This window comes from Pleurodeles waltl, chromosome 8 (genome assembly GCF_031143425.1).
Source record: "Pleurodeles waltl isolate 20211129_DDA chromosome 8, aPleWal1.hap1.20221129, whole genome shotgun sequence".
Taxonomy (NCBI): domain Eukaryota; kingdom Metazoa; phylum Chordata; class Amphibia; order Caudata; family Salamandridae; genus Pleurodeles; species Pleurodeles waltl.
In genome coordinates this window covers 334,632,946-334,648,782 of record NC_090447.1, presented here as the reverse complement: position 1 = coordinate 334,648,782, position 15,837 = coordinate 334,632,946, and the positions used below count along the sequence as shown (strand labels likewise).

Below are 15,837 nucleotides of genomic sequence, written 5' to 3'. Positions count from 1 at the left end.
TGAGGGCAGGCAAGCCCATTCAGGTGTGAGTGGCCACTCCTCCCCTTCCCTCCAGGACAGATGGCTCATCAGGATATGCGGGCTACACCCCAGACCCTTTTGTGTCACTTTCTAGAGAGAGGTGCCAACAGCCCAACTGTCAAACTGACCCAGACAGGGAATCCACATACAGGCAGAGTCACAGAATGCTTTAAGCAAGAAAATGCCTACTTTCTAAAAGTGGCATTTTCAAACACACAATCTAAAAACCAACTTCACTAAAAGATATATTTTTAAATTGTGAGCTCAGAGACCCTAAACTCCAGATTTCTATCTGTTCCCACAGGGAATCTGCACTTTAATAACATTTAAAGGCAGCCCCCATGTGAACCTATGAGAGAGATAGACCTAATTTGGCAGTATTTCACTGTCAGGAAATGTAAAACACATAAGTACATGTCCCACCTTTAACATACACTGCACCCTGCCCATGGGGCAACCTAGGGCCTACCTTACAGGTGCCTTCATGTATAAAAAGTGAAGGTTTAGGCCTGGCAGGTGGGCACACTTGCCAAGTCGAATTGGCAGTGCAAGACTGCACACACAGACACTGCAGTGGCAGCTCTGAGACAGGTTTACAGGGCTACGCATGTGGGTGGCACAATCAATGCTGCAGGCCCACTAGTAGCATTTGATTTACAGGCCCTGGACACCGCTACTGCACTGTACTAGGGACTTAATATTAAATCAAATATGCCAATCATGGAAAGCCAAACACACATACATTTTACATAGGAACACTTGCACTTTAGCACTGGATAGCAGTGGTAAGTGCCCAGAGTAACAAAAACAGAGCCCAGCACACATCAACAACCTGGGAAACAGAGGCAAAATGTTAGGAGGAGACCACACCAAGGATGCCAAGTCTAACACCCGGGAACAAAGAAACAGCATTGGGAGGCAGGGAAGCTTTCTCCTACCTCCTGAGGCTGTTTCTTTTATGCAGGAAATCCCTTGGGTACCCGCACCAGAGGGATTTCATGTGCTGTGCACAACGGACGGCCGGAAGCCATCTGACCCATACAGGCCCCAATGCATCAGACGGCTCCTGGTCATCTGACGCATCGAAGAGGTTAAGCAAAACTCATAACTCATAAAATCCACCAATCACAATATAGTGAATCCAGCAGATGGATATCAGTGCTTCATGACACCACCTTATACCTCCAATTACATCACACACATACTTGCGAGGGCATGCACAATCCAAAGAACCCGTTTACCACAGAAGCATCTTCGCTAGAGTAAAAAATGTAAAACACATCCAAATACCAACAATAAAATATTCTGAAAATGCCTATTAATTACTACAACTCACAACCGATCCAAGTCTCCTGTTTATGGTGTAATCCTCCAAACCAATTCACAAAGGAAACAAACTCAGCTGCAGCTCTGGGGCCATCCAATGCCAACGTGTACTGTTTAAATATGTATAACATAGAAAAGAAGGAAAGGATAACTAGCTATTTGTGAAATTCCCAAAATTTGCTGAGTATTAGGCCTGTCTTTCTCAGTTTGGTCAATAATGTCTTTGGCATTTGCACCTTTGGAAGTCAAAAGAGGTACACACAATGGGTTTCTCAGGTCACTACATCTATTCATCATTATTATGGTATAATTCACAATGTTTATCTTCTCTGCATGCCAATTCTGCCCAGGAAGCACGATATGGAGACGAGTAGTTGCTTCTGAGGTACAGGTACAAACCTAACAGGGAGGGTAAGCAGGCCAAAATAGAAGAGGTTTTGAAAGGAGAAGGTATCTGCTTGTACTTAAATGTGCGGAAGATGTGATTTGCTATACCTCATGTACATTTTTCTACTATTTGATAGCTATAGATTACAGTTATCACAATACTGCATTTCCCTCCACTGACAGGCTAATGACTGGGTACATTTCTCCCACTTATAAAAAATATTCACTAAAAGCTCAACTTATTTATACGTAAAAACAAAATAGGTATGTATATTCTTGTTGAAAGTTTGTACAGTAAGATCCGTATATTTCTTTTCAGGGCAGGTACATCATTTGTGCTATTCCACCAGTGCTCACTACAAAGATTCATTTCAACCCAGGATTACCATCTTTGAGAAACCAGTTAATCCAACGCCTGCCAATGGGCTCTGTCATTAAATGCTTCGTGTATTACAAGGAAGCCTTTTGGAGGAAAATGGGTATGTAAACTTTGGAAAACTAGATTTCGTGATTTTGGATTACTTCAGTAGCAAACAATGCAATGGAACTATTGCTTATATGTAATATATCTGCCCAAATGTTTACTAGATTTCAAGTTATTTTTGCCAAGTATATACCTTACAAGAATCCCTAAATGAAATTGTTGCAAGGGTGGGTTACTGGAGAAAATGTTAAAATTAAGCATGTTTGAATGCAAACACATTTTGAAATCTAGATTTTTTTATCTTATGAGATGGAAGGTGGCTCTAACATTTTGTCTGTGAGACTACAAACGTATTTTTCTATGCCTTACCTTTTAGGGTTTTAAGGTGCACATATCTTAGACACTGTTTCCCTTTTATGTGGTTATGCAGCAATATAATTTATTTAACGTCATCCAGACACAGAGTATCCATATCCATGGAGTACTTTATGCCTTTCCTAATGTAGCTGTAATGGATGATCCATTCTGTGTAAGCCGTTCAGTCACACCATATAGAATGGTTCTTAGAAAGCAGATGAGAACATACTTCAGACAAGCAATGCTGCAGGTAGAGATAGACTGCAGTCTGTAACAGTACCTGCATCCTAAGGCTGAATAACGCAGAAGACGTTATCTGCACTGGTGTGTTTTTGAGGCATTTTACCTTTGTACTCTTTTCGTGGGAGACGAGACAAGGATGTGATAATGTCTTTTGTCCACTTTCATAAGGATGGTCCTCCGAAGATAGAGATTCTCTACTTCGTCACGATCTGGACCATCTTATTCTGTGTCACTGCATTTACAGTAGATCTGTTTTTTTCTTGTGCCATCCTGAAGAGATAAGTGTCACTAGCATCTTCAGCTTTAGCTTCGATAATCCATTTCGTCAGCTTCTATTTTATGTTACAAAACTGTGTCCTGGAGAAGAGTGGGTGTGACATTCTCCAATCTGTTAAAGTGTTTTTTTGTGTTCTACAGTCACAATGTTCACACTTCATTTGAACAGCACATCACAGTCTGAAAATATCTGTTCAAAATCACTTCTAAACAAAATAAACAAACGTAACTGAAGACTTCAACTCTCAAATACGCTTAAAATATTATCGCTTATAACAATACTAAAAATCTTCAACGTGCATCTATATCATCAGCTATGAAAAAATGCTTTTGCTGTAGATTAATCTGTTTGAGTAGGTGCCTATTTTTTATCTTTTTTTAAACATAATTTATTAGAGTTTATAACAACGGAACATACTGCAAATAATATGAAGCATTATCTGACATGCATACATACAATGCAAATTAAATAGAATAAATAACAGTCTGATAGTTTGCAGTGGAAATAAAAACCAGTGTAACTGCAGTGGAAGGTAATAGTCTGCTAAAAGATGAAGTTTATAAGACATAGATAGGTGTGGCCTTGCGAGGACCAGTGCCAGGTGTGCGATCCTGGTGGTGATTAGCTTTGCCTTAAGTATGGGGTACAATCCCAGCAGACATACTGCCAGGGACTCATCTACTGTTCTGTCTGTGGCCACATAGATAAGGCGCATATTGTGCCCCATTAGGGTGTAAGTGTTGGGCAGTGCCATATTATTATATAATAAGCGTTCGCCCCCTCGAGTTTGCAACATGGGCAGGTCATAAGGGACTCCGAAAACAGGAGATCGATACATTTGGTGGTCAAACGCACTGTGTAAATAGTTGTACTGGATCAACTTGAAGCGGATTTTGCTGGAGACCTGGGGGGTAAATGTCAAAATTTTGGACCAGTTCGTATCAGATAATACTTCGCTTTTGTCGGTTGGCCAACCCTTGCAAAGGCCTATATCTCACTCATGTGTTGGAAAAGCAGCACCCTACAAATAAGAGTTAGTGCAAATAAGTTTCAGCCCTTCGGCCTTCAAAGGTTCTAGATTGCCACATCCCCAAGCATGCCATAAGGCCGATTCCACTGGCCATATATTAAGAAATGTCACGGCGGGGGAATATATTTGGATAAATCACAGAAGGTTCATAATGGCTGTACCAGCCCATGAGCGTCGTCATGCTCTGTCAGTTCCAGTCGTAAACTGTGGACCAGTCACGCTAGTGGTGAAGGTGCAATGAGACTGTCATGGGGAAACGACTTGCATAAGGGAGTTTCGTCTGGGGTGCGCTGAAGGGGGCATGCCCACTGTTAGACATGGGGTCTTTGGTTGGCAGTCAGGTTACCCCGTGTCCAAGCAAGGACCCTCACTCTAGTCAGGGTAAAAGAGAATCACCCTCAGCTAACCCCTGCTTACCCCCTTGGTAGCTTGGCACGAGTAGTAGGCTTAAATTCAGAGTGCTAGGTGTAAAGTATTTGTACCAACACACACAGTAACTTAACGAAAACACTACAAACACAGGTTTAGAAGAATAGGAAATATTTATCTCAACACAACAAGACCAAAACGACAAAAATCCACATTACACAAGTCCAGTTATCACTAAAAATGCAAAAAGAGACTTCATGTAATTTTAAACACACACTAACACAGTAGCGTGAAAATGTACCTTGGGTCTGTCAAAAATAACCCTGCACGGGCGAGTGTGCGTCAAAAAGGGCTTGCGATGCGCTGATTTCACTCACGAGTGAGACCTTGCGTCATATCTCCTTTCGTCGGGTTGGGGCGCGTCGTTTCTTCTCTCCGCAGGAGTGCGATGCGTCGATCCGGTCTGCAGTCTCGGGTCCAGGCAGTCCTTGCGTTGTTTTTACATGCCCAGTGGTACTTGCGTCGGAAATCCAGCCGCACAATGATCCGAAAACCACTCAGCCCGGTTTGCAATCTCACCAGCCTCCGTCAGCAATGCTGCGTGTTGTTTCTCCAGCTCCGTGCATCGATTCTTCGATCATGTTACAGGCGAGCGTCGATTTTCAGCCGTGAAGCCGGCGGTTTGTTGATTTCCCAGCCGCAGATTGGAGTTGTGTCAAACTTTCTCCCGCACGCCGTTCTGTGTCTGGATTTCTTCCTCTTAGGCTGCCAACTTCTCCTTTCAGGGCCCCAGGAACTGGATGGGCACTACTTGTCAGAGTAGGAGTCTCTCCAGAGACTCCAGGTGCTGGCAGAGAGAAGTCTTTGCTGTCCCTGAGACTTCAACAACAGGATGCAAGCTCTAAATCAAGCCCTTGGAGATCTTCACAAGATGGAAGACACACAAAGTCCAGTCTTTGCCCTCTTACTCTGGCAGAAGCAGCAACTGCAGGATAGCTCCATGAAGCACAGTCACAGGCAGGGCAGCTCTTCTTCCTCAGCTCTTCAGCTCTTCTCCAGGGAGAGGTTCCTCTTGGTTTCCAGCAGAGTTCTAAAGTCTGTGGTTTTGGGTGCCCTTCTTATACCCAATTTCTCCTCTGAAGTAGGCCTACTTCAAAGCAAAGTCTCTCTTGAATGTGAAATCCTGCCTTGCCCAGGCCAGGCCCCAGACACTGACCGGGGGTTGGAGACTGCATTGTGTGAGGGCAGGCACAGCCCTTTCAGGTGTGAGTGACCACTTCTCCCCTCCCTCCTAGCTCAGATGGCTCATCAGAAAATGCAGACTACAACCCAGCTCCCTTTGTGTCACTGTCTAGTGTGAGGTGCAACCAGCCTAACTGTAAAACTGACCCAGACAGGTAATCCACAAACAGGCAGAGTCACTAAAATGGTATAAGCAAGAAAATGCTCACTTTCTAAAAGTGGCATTTTTAAACACACAATCTTAAAATCAACTTTACTAAAAGATGTATTTTTAAATTGTGAGCTCAGAGCCCCCAAACTCCACATGTCCATCCGCTCCCAAAGGAAATCTACACTTTAATCAAATTTAAAGGTAGCCTCCATGTTAACCTATGAGAGAGACAGGCCTTGCAACAGTGAAAAATGAATTTAGCATTATTTCGCTGTCAGGACATATAAAACACATTACTTTATGTCCCACCTTAACCATACACTGCACCCTTTCCTTGGGACTACCCAGGGCTTACCTTAGGGGTGTCTGACATGTAAGAAAAGGGAAGGTTTAGGCCTGGCAAGTGGGTACACTTGCCAAGTCGAATTTACAGTTAAACCTGCACACACAGACACTGCAGTGGCAGGTCTGAGACATGATTACAGAGCTACTTATGTGGGTGGCACAACCAGTGCTGCATGCCCACTATTAGCATTTGATGTACAGGCCCTGGCACCTCTAGTGCACTTTACTAGGGACTTACTAATAAATCAAATATGACAAACATGGATAACCCAATTAGATACACATTTTGTAAAGGAGCACTTGCACGTTAGCACTTGTTAGCAGTAGTAAAGTGCCCAGAGTAACAAAAACAGCAAAATCAGAGTCCAGCATACATCAACAACCTGGGAAACAGAGGCAAAAAAGTTAAGGGAGACCACGCCAAGGATGAAAGGTCTAACACCCCCACAATCTCTAAAGTGGCAAGTAGCAGTTCCACAGGTGATTCCCCTTCTTGAGCAGCAGCACGAGCATGCAAGCCAGCAGGGTAAGGCGATTAGAAGCAAATCTGGTATGTGGAGGCATTCTGCCCCAAAGATGATCCCTCCAATAAGCTGTCCCTTTCAGCTGTGCAGCGAGGTATTGAAGTTCATAGTCTGAGACTGACATCTGGCCTTCAGTGGTGGGTAAACACAGTTTGGTCAGAGCAATCCTGCATTGCGCCTTCCCCATTACCACTAGGCTGTCCACTTTGTGGAATGATTTGGGAAGCCTGATCGTGAGGGTGGAGAAATAGTATAGAAGTCGTGGGAGAAAAATAATTTTCTAAATTGCAACCCTTCCCATTAATGACAATGACAATGTCAGCCAGAATTGTACAGATTGCTGTAGAGAGGCTAGCACCATTCCAACATTGACGTCTGGTACAGCGGCTTCAGAATGGTAAACACTGACACCCAGATATCAGAATGTGACTGGTTTCCAACAAAAGGTTTGACCTATTTCGGATGGTCCCGTGATGCCAGAGCATGAAAGGGGTAAGCATCCAACCTGTCCTGTTTAACGCACTGCCAGAGAGAATGCCAAAGACTACAGTGCCTTGTGAGCACCCTTTACATCCAAACTCTCACCCTGCAAGTATAATAACCGATCATCTGCATAAAGGAAAACATATAAAAGGAGGCCTTCTATATGCAGTCCTCTTTAGTGTTGTCTCATGTGAAGCATGAGGGCCAGCGGTTCCATCAGTATGGCGAACAGAACTGGGAATAGTGGGCATCCCTGTTGGGTGCCCCTCTCCACCCCACAGGGACAGTTTTAACATGTGCTAGCAGGTCTGTATAAAGGAGAATTATCCAAACAAGGAAACCTCTACCCAACTTCAAGCCAGCCATCACTACGCCAGAAAATCTCTTCACAATGAGTTGAAGGCCTTCTCGATATCTAGAGAAATCGTATAGGCCTTTGGGGAATCCAAGGGGCTTTTAGCAGCTGAACCAGTCGATGGACATCGGTGACTATACTATACTGTGGTATGAAGCCCGACCGATTGGAATGAAAGAGAGCACTGATGAGTGGCAGCTGTCTGGTGACCAAAATTATTGCTCAACATCTTATATTCAACATTAAGAATGGAAAAAGGCCTATAGACACTACCTTGTCCTCAACCTTGTCTCTTTTTAAGAGAGGTATTAGCAAGGTCTCCCTCATTGCTGGAGGGAGGGAGCCCTAGCTGTATTATATAAATTAGTGAGAATTGGTGCAAGGATCTCAAGGTATGTGGCCTATAATTCGTTGGGTAGCTCATCTGAGCCAGGAGATCATGGCAGTTGCCTTTATGACTCACCAAACATACTAAATCGTAATCTTGCCACCTAAGGAGGTCAGCACTGCATTCCAGCGGCTTAGAGTTAGTCATGAATGCCCTGTGGATCTGTACCATCCTGCTAGGCATAAAATGGAGAGTAATACACCATAAAAACCGCATTGATATCAGCCTAGGTATATACTGGGCAATTATCTGCCCCGTGCATCCTGAGTACTTGAGAACTGTATTTTTAGGATTCTCCAGGTAAGCCAACAACCTCTCAGATTTATTAGGTCCCTTACGTGCTTTTGTGATAAAGACCCAGTAGTCATACATTTTAAACCGTTGTAGCAGCACAAGAAGGTTTTCTCTTTCGGCCCTAAAGCGATCCGGAGGAGCAGGGGCACCAATCCGAGGCAGCTGTAGGCGGGATAAGAGTTTCTCTTGGTGTGTGATGTCAGCATGTAGCTGAGTCCAGGCCCCTACCTTTTTGGCAATACAGTGGTCATGCATCACTATCTTAAATGCCTCCCACTCTACCAGGGGGGGACGAGGCTGAGTCCTAATCCACAGTGAAGTAGGCACTAATCGAGCCCTCCAGGGATGATTTAAAGACTGGGTCATCCAGGGCTGCTGTATTTAATTTCCTGGTGGAGGTGCACGGTCTAGTACCATCCCATGCAAGTGTCAGAAACAGGGGATTGTGAAGTCATGCATGCCAGAGTAGTAGGAGTAGGTAGCACCTACAGGTTGGTGAGCCCGATAGGAGTCAGTAAGACCCCACTCCGCAATCCAGTGGCAGAAAAAGTGCGCACCTTTGTAAATCAGAGATAAAGGTATGGGGATGTGATCTATATAAGTGGACATTGGTTTGGAATTGAAGTCCCCACCTATGAGCATACAGTACTGTAACACTGTAAGGATATGTGGTGCCAAGGCGGCAAGGAAAGTTGGTTGGTCAGTGTTCATGGCATACATGTTAATCAGGGCTCTATCCTTATCATCCAGTTTGTCCCACGCACCATGTAATACCCCCTAGATCTATGACTTCAGTGTGGAGCGAAAAGGGTATCCCTGTTAACCTCCAAATGAGGACCTCTCTGGCAAATGCAGAGAGGCTAGAGCATATTCGTTCCCCCACCAGTGCTTCTGTAGTGCTATCCCTCTGCTTTGGGCCAGTGGGTTTCTTGTAGAAGCACTACCTGGGCTCTGTGTCTTTTGAGAAATGATTGAACCCTGCATCTATTACTTGAGTCATGGCCCTGCATGTTCCAAGTAATCATCAGCCTCTTTTCCGTGCTTATGACAAAGTAGTTCAGATATGTGATTCGCAAGCTTTTGCTTTCTTCTCCTTAATGTAAATCTAACCTTTCATTGTTAGGTATGGCTTACCAAAGACCTTTCGATTTTAGCAAAATGATATCTATAATAATATACTAACATACAGGGACTTTCAGCAGTCTTCATCTATTGATCGTTTCTTGTGACATTCACAGTTTTCCTGCAACCACTACAGCATTACAGCCTGGGGCAATGAGGCAACCCACTTTAGCTGTTTGATGACTAAGACCGACCGCATTCTGGCCTGTCACAAAGAACTGCAATGGCAATGTGCAGTTTTTTTTAGACCAAAATATGGTTTTGTTTCCCCCCACCCCCTAGTGTGTTTGTTAATAATAGCAAGAGCCTGACAGTTCCCACATGACATGTGGCAAAACAAAACAAGCATTGGCAAATCCAAAAGGCTTGCAGCCAATACCAGGCCCATTCTCTTTGACAATGCTTGTGTAAAATGCAAGTGTATTTTTGAAGTAATGTGTTGTTTACTGCTTTGATAAGACTGCTGGAGGAAGTTGAAGTGTGTTTTGTTTGTACGAAAAGTGCTTGGATACCAGGAACATCCCCGCATATCAGTAGATACTATAGCGAGATCATTATCAAACAGAGACTAATAACTCCATTCAAACAAAACTATATTAAGTCATATTCTCTGAGCATGCAATTACTTCTGCCAGTGGGGCGAGGTTGGAATTTGCCTGCAAAGAAGACAGCTGTGGAGCCCAAAGCATTAAAGTAATGAAAATGGCATAGAGTGGAGATTAAGAGGTTTCAAAACAATACAGAGGTAAAGAAAACCAGCTTTAGCAAAGGTAGTAGGTCTGGCTTTTTTTCTGGGGCACATACAATGTCACAAACACGACCACAATACTCATTCTCTTATACTCTTGCACACACAACTCTGTCAGATGCTCAATACCTTTTACTGTAGTAGTTGTGGTGATGATGGTAGCAGTAATCATAGCAGAGATTTGGTAGTGGTGATGGTGATAGTAGTGGAGATGGAGGTAATTATAGAGGGAATAGAGGTAATAGTGCTTTGTGTGTACCGTTGCATAGGGTGATATTTGTGATGGTAGTAGTAATGGTATAGCTGGTAGTGGTTATGGTATTGATCATGGTGGTTATGTTGATATTAATGGTGGTGCTGATGGTGGCATTGGTGGTAATGGTGGTAGAGATAGTGGTATGGATGGGGTAGCAATTGCAGTGATAGTCGTATAATAGCAAAGGGGGGAATGATGTGAAGGAATTGGTGGCAGTGGTGGTGGTGAAGATGATAGTGATGGTGGTGGAGAAGTCGTAAGTATTAATGGTAGTGTTGGCGAGGGTTGTGATGGTGATAGTGATAATGTGGTGTGAATGACAGAGCTTGGTGTGCTGGGGTGATCAATCAAGCAGTGCTACGCAGCCTAGACCAGAGTAGCAGGGGGTGCTATAGGACTCAAAAGAAGAATACTGTCAGAGCTTAGAACGGGACAGCTGGAGGTACTCTGGGTAAAATGGATGGGTGACACAGTCAAGGGTTGAAATTTATGGAAGTGCTGCAGGGCTGGAATGAGGCACTTTTAAAGACATTTGCAAGTCCTTGTAGGAATTGGAATGAGATGTTTTGTGTGGGAGTCTGTAGGATTGGAATAAGGTGTTTTTTCAGAGCTGTGTGTATGTTCTCATCCACAGTGTCACAGAGGCATGGTTGCCAGTTAGAAAAGTTCTGGGTTATCGTTCAAACAAGTATTCAGTTGCTGTCCTCCTAGAAGTACTGCCATACCATAGTGGCGAGTGTGAAAACAAGTGCATCATCGCCTAAGCATCTAACAACACCAACAACTGCACTAAGGGTCTTTTTAAAAACTGGGTAAGATTTTAATTACGCTGGTGAATTTGTGTAGTTTATTAATTTTAGCTGGTGCAATTTCTTTTTTAAAAGGTCACATAATTTTTTGCACAGGGAAAGCTTGTTCGACACTCTCACCAAGATAGATCTTTTACCAGAACCAGTCTCCTGCTGGTATTTCGTGAGAATTTTTTCAGAAGTGTGGACTTGAAACCAGCATTTGCAATGCAATAGGGTCTTGCATTTCTCCGACTTACAGCTATTAGCAGTTGTAAACCCCCAACCGGACTTTTCTTGCCACATTAAATAGAAAAAAACTGCGCGATTGCGCTGCTACAGTTCATTCGTACAGACAGTTGAAGACGGCATGCAGGTAGAAAAGAAAAACAAAATGCAAAAAAGAGCGCGATCGCGCCGCTACTGTTCACTCGTAGTGAAACCTATCGGCAAAAGTGCAACTATGCAAAAGTGCAATTATGGACGTAACCAGCCAAAGTTCAATTAACTATGTAACAGGGTCGATGTCATTCAAAGCACTGGACTTCTGCCAAGCGAGATCGCGCTGCGAAAAAAAAGAGCCCACAAACCAATGTCGGTTTTTGAAACTGTTTATCAACACCGTCCGCAAAAAGAGGGCCTGGTAGGGCTGGAATCACAGTGCTTTCAGTTAACAGCCCACATGCCAACCACTTGTGTCGCAGACATTTCTGGGAAACATCTTCTTTTAATGCGTAGTCACTTTGCTTTTAGGAACAATTGGAGTAAATTGAGAGGCAGATAAATCATCTTGAACGCAAGACGTGTTTTGATGTTTATTGTCTCCCTACACTGACATTTCAGCCTTTCATTCTCATGAATAAAAGCTTCACTGGCATTTGAAAATATTATATTCCAAGGGGAGATTGGCAAATAAGATCAGTAGCACCACAAAAACGAATAAAAAACAAATCACTATCACTACACCAAGAGTCCAGGACCTGATGGGCAATACTTGGGGGCCTGACACTCTCTCCAGAAGAGGCCAGTGGGGATCAGAAAGGACAATTTGCAGGCCTATGTAGCAAGCCAGCTGGGCAGATGCAGATAGCCTCTGTAACTTGTCCCTGTAGCTCAAAACAGGAGGTCAGTCAGCTGACCCTTGGAGTCACTTCAGCCTGAGATGAAGGGTGCAGGTCCAGTCTTCCTTCTGAGAAAGCAGGGCAGTGGGCACCAGGGCAGCAGAGTAACAGGTCACCAGGAAAGCAGTCTTTTTGGCAGTAGAGTAGCACACCAGTCCTTCTGTAGTTTCCACAGGTCGAGGAATGTACTTAGGAGTTTGTCTGAGTGTCCAATATGTATGCTTGGTGCCAGCTGTCAAGTAGAAGTTTCTAGAGGTTTCCACCCCCAGAGGTGCTTGGAATTTCCTGCCTTCATGCCCTGGCCCCAGCTTGTATGGGGTCACATAAGACTAGTGTCAAACCCTTTGAAGTGTGCTCAGGCAGAGCTTTTGTGATGTGCAAGTGTGATAGGGGACAGCTCCCCCCTCTATCATGTCAGAGTTGGCCCATTTGGCCAACAACTCTTCCCCCTTTGTCACACTGTCTGGGAGCAATACACAAAGACAAACTGCAGCTACACCTAGTCATGTGACCCAGGATACAGGCTGCAGCCACCAAATCATTAAGACAAAAAAATGCCAACTTTTAAAAAGTGTATTTGTAAAACAAGGGAAAGAGCCCCATCGGTAAAAAGAGACCCAGGGTATATGTGTTTCTACAAAGAATATAGTTCCTTGTTCAGCACATAAGAACAATGGAATGTGCTTAGAAATTCAAAAAACCTATAATATTTAGTCTAATAGACATAAATATATGTTTATTCTACAGAAGTACTCAAACATTGGGTGGAAGCCGAACATCAGACAAAAAGAAGGAAAAAATACTAAATTTTGTTAGTTAAAAAATAAGGGACATATTTACGCTAATGTGGCGTTAGGTAGGCATTTCCAATGCACCGTATCTACAAAGTGGCTCAATGCTTGCATTCTGCCACTTTGTAACTCCTTGCTCCACATTATGCCTACGCCAGGCATAATGTATGCAAGAGGGGCACTCTGGCCCTGGGAGGCCCGAAAAAATGTTGCAGTGAAATTTACAAGATTTCACTGGGCCATTTTTTCCGTCATTTTTAACGCCTGCTCAGAGCTGGCATTAAAATGACGCATCCATTATATTCAGTGGACCTCCCTGTGCATTGCCTCACTAGCGTCAAATTGTTTGACGGTTGAGAGGCAAAGCACCACAATAACGGCAAACGTTTTGACGTTATTATGCTAACAGCTGCCATGGTGCGCCGTATTATAAATACGGCACAACCATGGTGCTGTTAGGTGCCAGTAGGGGGCACAAGAAAAGTGGCTCATCAATAGTAGGAATAATTCAGGAATAAATGGAGAAAGACCCTGGATAAAAAAGAATGCTGAGGGGCCAGTAAAATTGGACCACTTGCGAGAATTGGCATAATAGAGGGGTCTGAAAGTTGAGTCCAACACGGTCCCCCAATTGGGGAGGGACTCAGCATGCCCTTCGGATGGCGATCAGTTCAACGTGCTCACTACGGGAAGCCAATTCCGGCGTTAATCTTGTTGAGGGAGTAATTCAACCATGAGGCTCAGTGCAAAGGCGTGGCGGCTGTAACCATGGTCATATCTGCTCCCAATTGAAAGTTACCACTTATTAAATGTAATGATGGAACCCAATGTTATCCTAAAGGAGAGATTTGCCTCACTTTAGTGAAAGACGAATCTTCAACTTCTTAAATACCCTGCACCCTGCCCTGTGGGCTGTGTAGTACCTACCCTAGGGGTGATGTATCTGTATTAAAAAGAAAGGGTTATACTTGGCAAAAGTTTTATTTTGCCAGGTTGAAATGGCAGTTCAAAACTGCGCGCACACACAGGCTGCAATGGCTGGCCTGGGACATGTTTAAAAGGCTACTTAAGAGGGTGGCACAATTAGAGCTGCAGGTCAACCAGTAGCATTTAATTTACAGGCCCTAAGTACATGTTGTACCACTTTTAATATTCACTTACAAGTTTATTAATTGTGCGAATTTGGTGTAAGCCAATTTTACCATGGTTAAAGGAGAGAGCACAAGCCCTTTAGCACTGGTTAGTAATTGTAACGTGTGCAGAGTCCAAAAAGACAACAAAAACAGGTTCAAAAAATAGGAGGGTGCAGGCAAAAGGTTTGGGGATGACCCTGCAGAAAGGTCCAAGTCCAACATTGATACTATCTGTAAATATTGTGTATGAAAAATAAAAGGCATGGGCTAGGATTGCACCAAAAACCTTCCACTTAACACCTAAGCTTGTTGACATTTTTGCCACACAAGTTACTGCTGCTCAAAGCACTCTGTTACTGGTACAATTAGTTTCATTGACTGGTTGTTTGACATATATAAACACCTACAATAAGTTGAGAAACAGTAGCCTATAAATATGTTTTCTTCAATGTGATTTGGATTGTGAGGCTTATTGTCTCATCAGTACAAAGAGTGCAGCCTTTCATCTGCATAAATAAAAACTCAAAATGTTTCTAATCATTTTTTAATGTTTCCTTGAACTAAATATTCCAAACAAAAATGGTCAGTGAGGCTAGCGGCAACCCAAAGATAAATAAAAAAAATGAAATGACAGTTGGCCCACCAGCACAGATAATGAAGAGAATAGGTGGATATGCACCAGCAAAATGCTCCCATTCACAGTGAGTACAGCTAATTGCAAAAGTAGGCTGACTCCCTGTTTTATACTCAGTGCTGTGGTGGGTGGAATCATAATGTCAATGACAATTTAACAGACCAATGGATGAAGACACGAGGCAAAGTATGTACATATATATAAGTATTTTTAAAACAGAAGGTCTTGGCTAACGCCAGACCTAAATAGGAAATGTGAAAGAGTGTCTGGAAGGTATTGTTAAAAATTAGCAAGAGTGTGAAGGGATGTTAAAACCTGTGGCATAACTGAAAAATATTAAGGCAATAGTTAAAAGCCAGACCATGCAAATGGGCATTTATATTATCTGTTTTTATGTTTAACAGATTTGTGTGGCTCCATGATAATGGAAGACGATGATTGTCCAATTGGAGTAACTCTAGATGATACCAAGCCTGATGGATCTTTTCCTGCCATAATGGGGTAAATAATAATAACTTCAACTTAGCATGTGTTCTTCTTCGATGTCACTGAAACACAAGTTCCATGGGCTAAACTGTTATAGAAGAGTGTTACAAACTGTGTTTTACAAAGGTTGAATCTAGTATTAAGGTGGTTTATGGGGAGCTGTAGATTGTATCCATGGAACGTTAAATGCTACCCACTGTTGGTCCTGTAGGGCTTTCTCTGTGACCTACAGTTACTTACAGGAAACAAACGTTTATAGGTGACCATCAGTTGCATGTCAAAATAGGAATGACAATTTGACCTGCACATACACAGACAGAATATCGACTACTAATTTATCTTCGTAAGCATATGCCAGGAGGTATATGTTTTCTAATCTTAACTCTAAGTATGTGTTCCTTGGGTATATGTTGGTAGCCAGTATAAGTAGAGGTCAATATTAAAAACCCAGTAATTTGCCAGAACACCAGACCAACACCCAAGCAGGAAGAAGGTATGCAACAAAATTCCCAAGATTAGATTTTTTGCCATGAATGTGCTTT

At 43.2% G+C, this 15,837-nt stretch overlaps 1 protein-coding gene across 1 annotated transcript in view; it reads left to right on the top strand.

Moving 5' to 3' along the window:
* The window catches only part of LOC138249944 (amine oxidase [flavin-containing] A-like), a 468,327-nt gene that overhangs the window by 397,041 nt on the left and 55,449 nt on the right, over positions 1-15,837 (top strand). The window contains exons 8-9 of the mRNA XM_069204200.1: positions 2,054-2,213; positions 15,214-15,310. Of these exons, the coding sequence (XP_069060301.1) occupies positions 2,054-2,213; positions 15,214-15,310 (257 nt within the window). The remainder of the gene's footprint in view (positions 1-2,053; positions 2,214-15,213; positions 15,311-15,837) is intronic.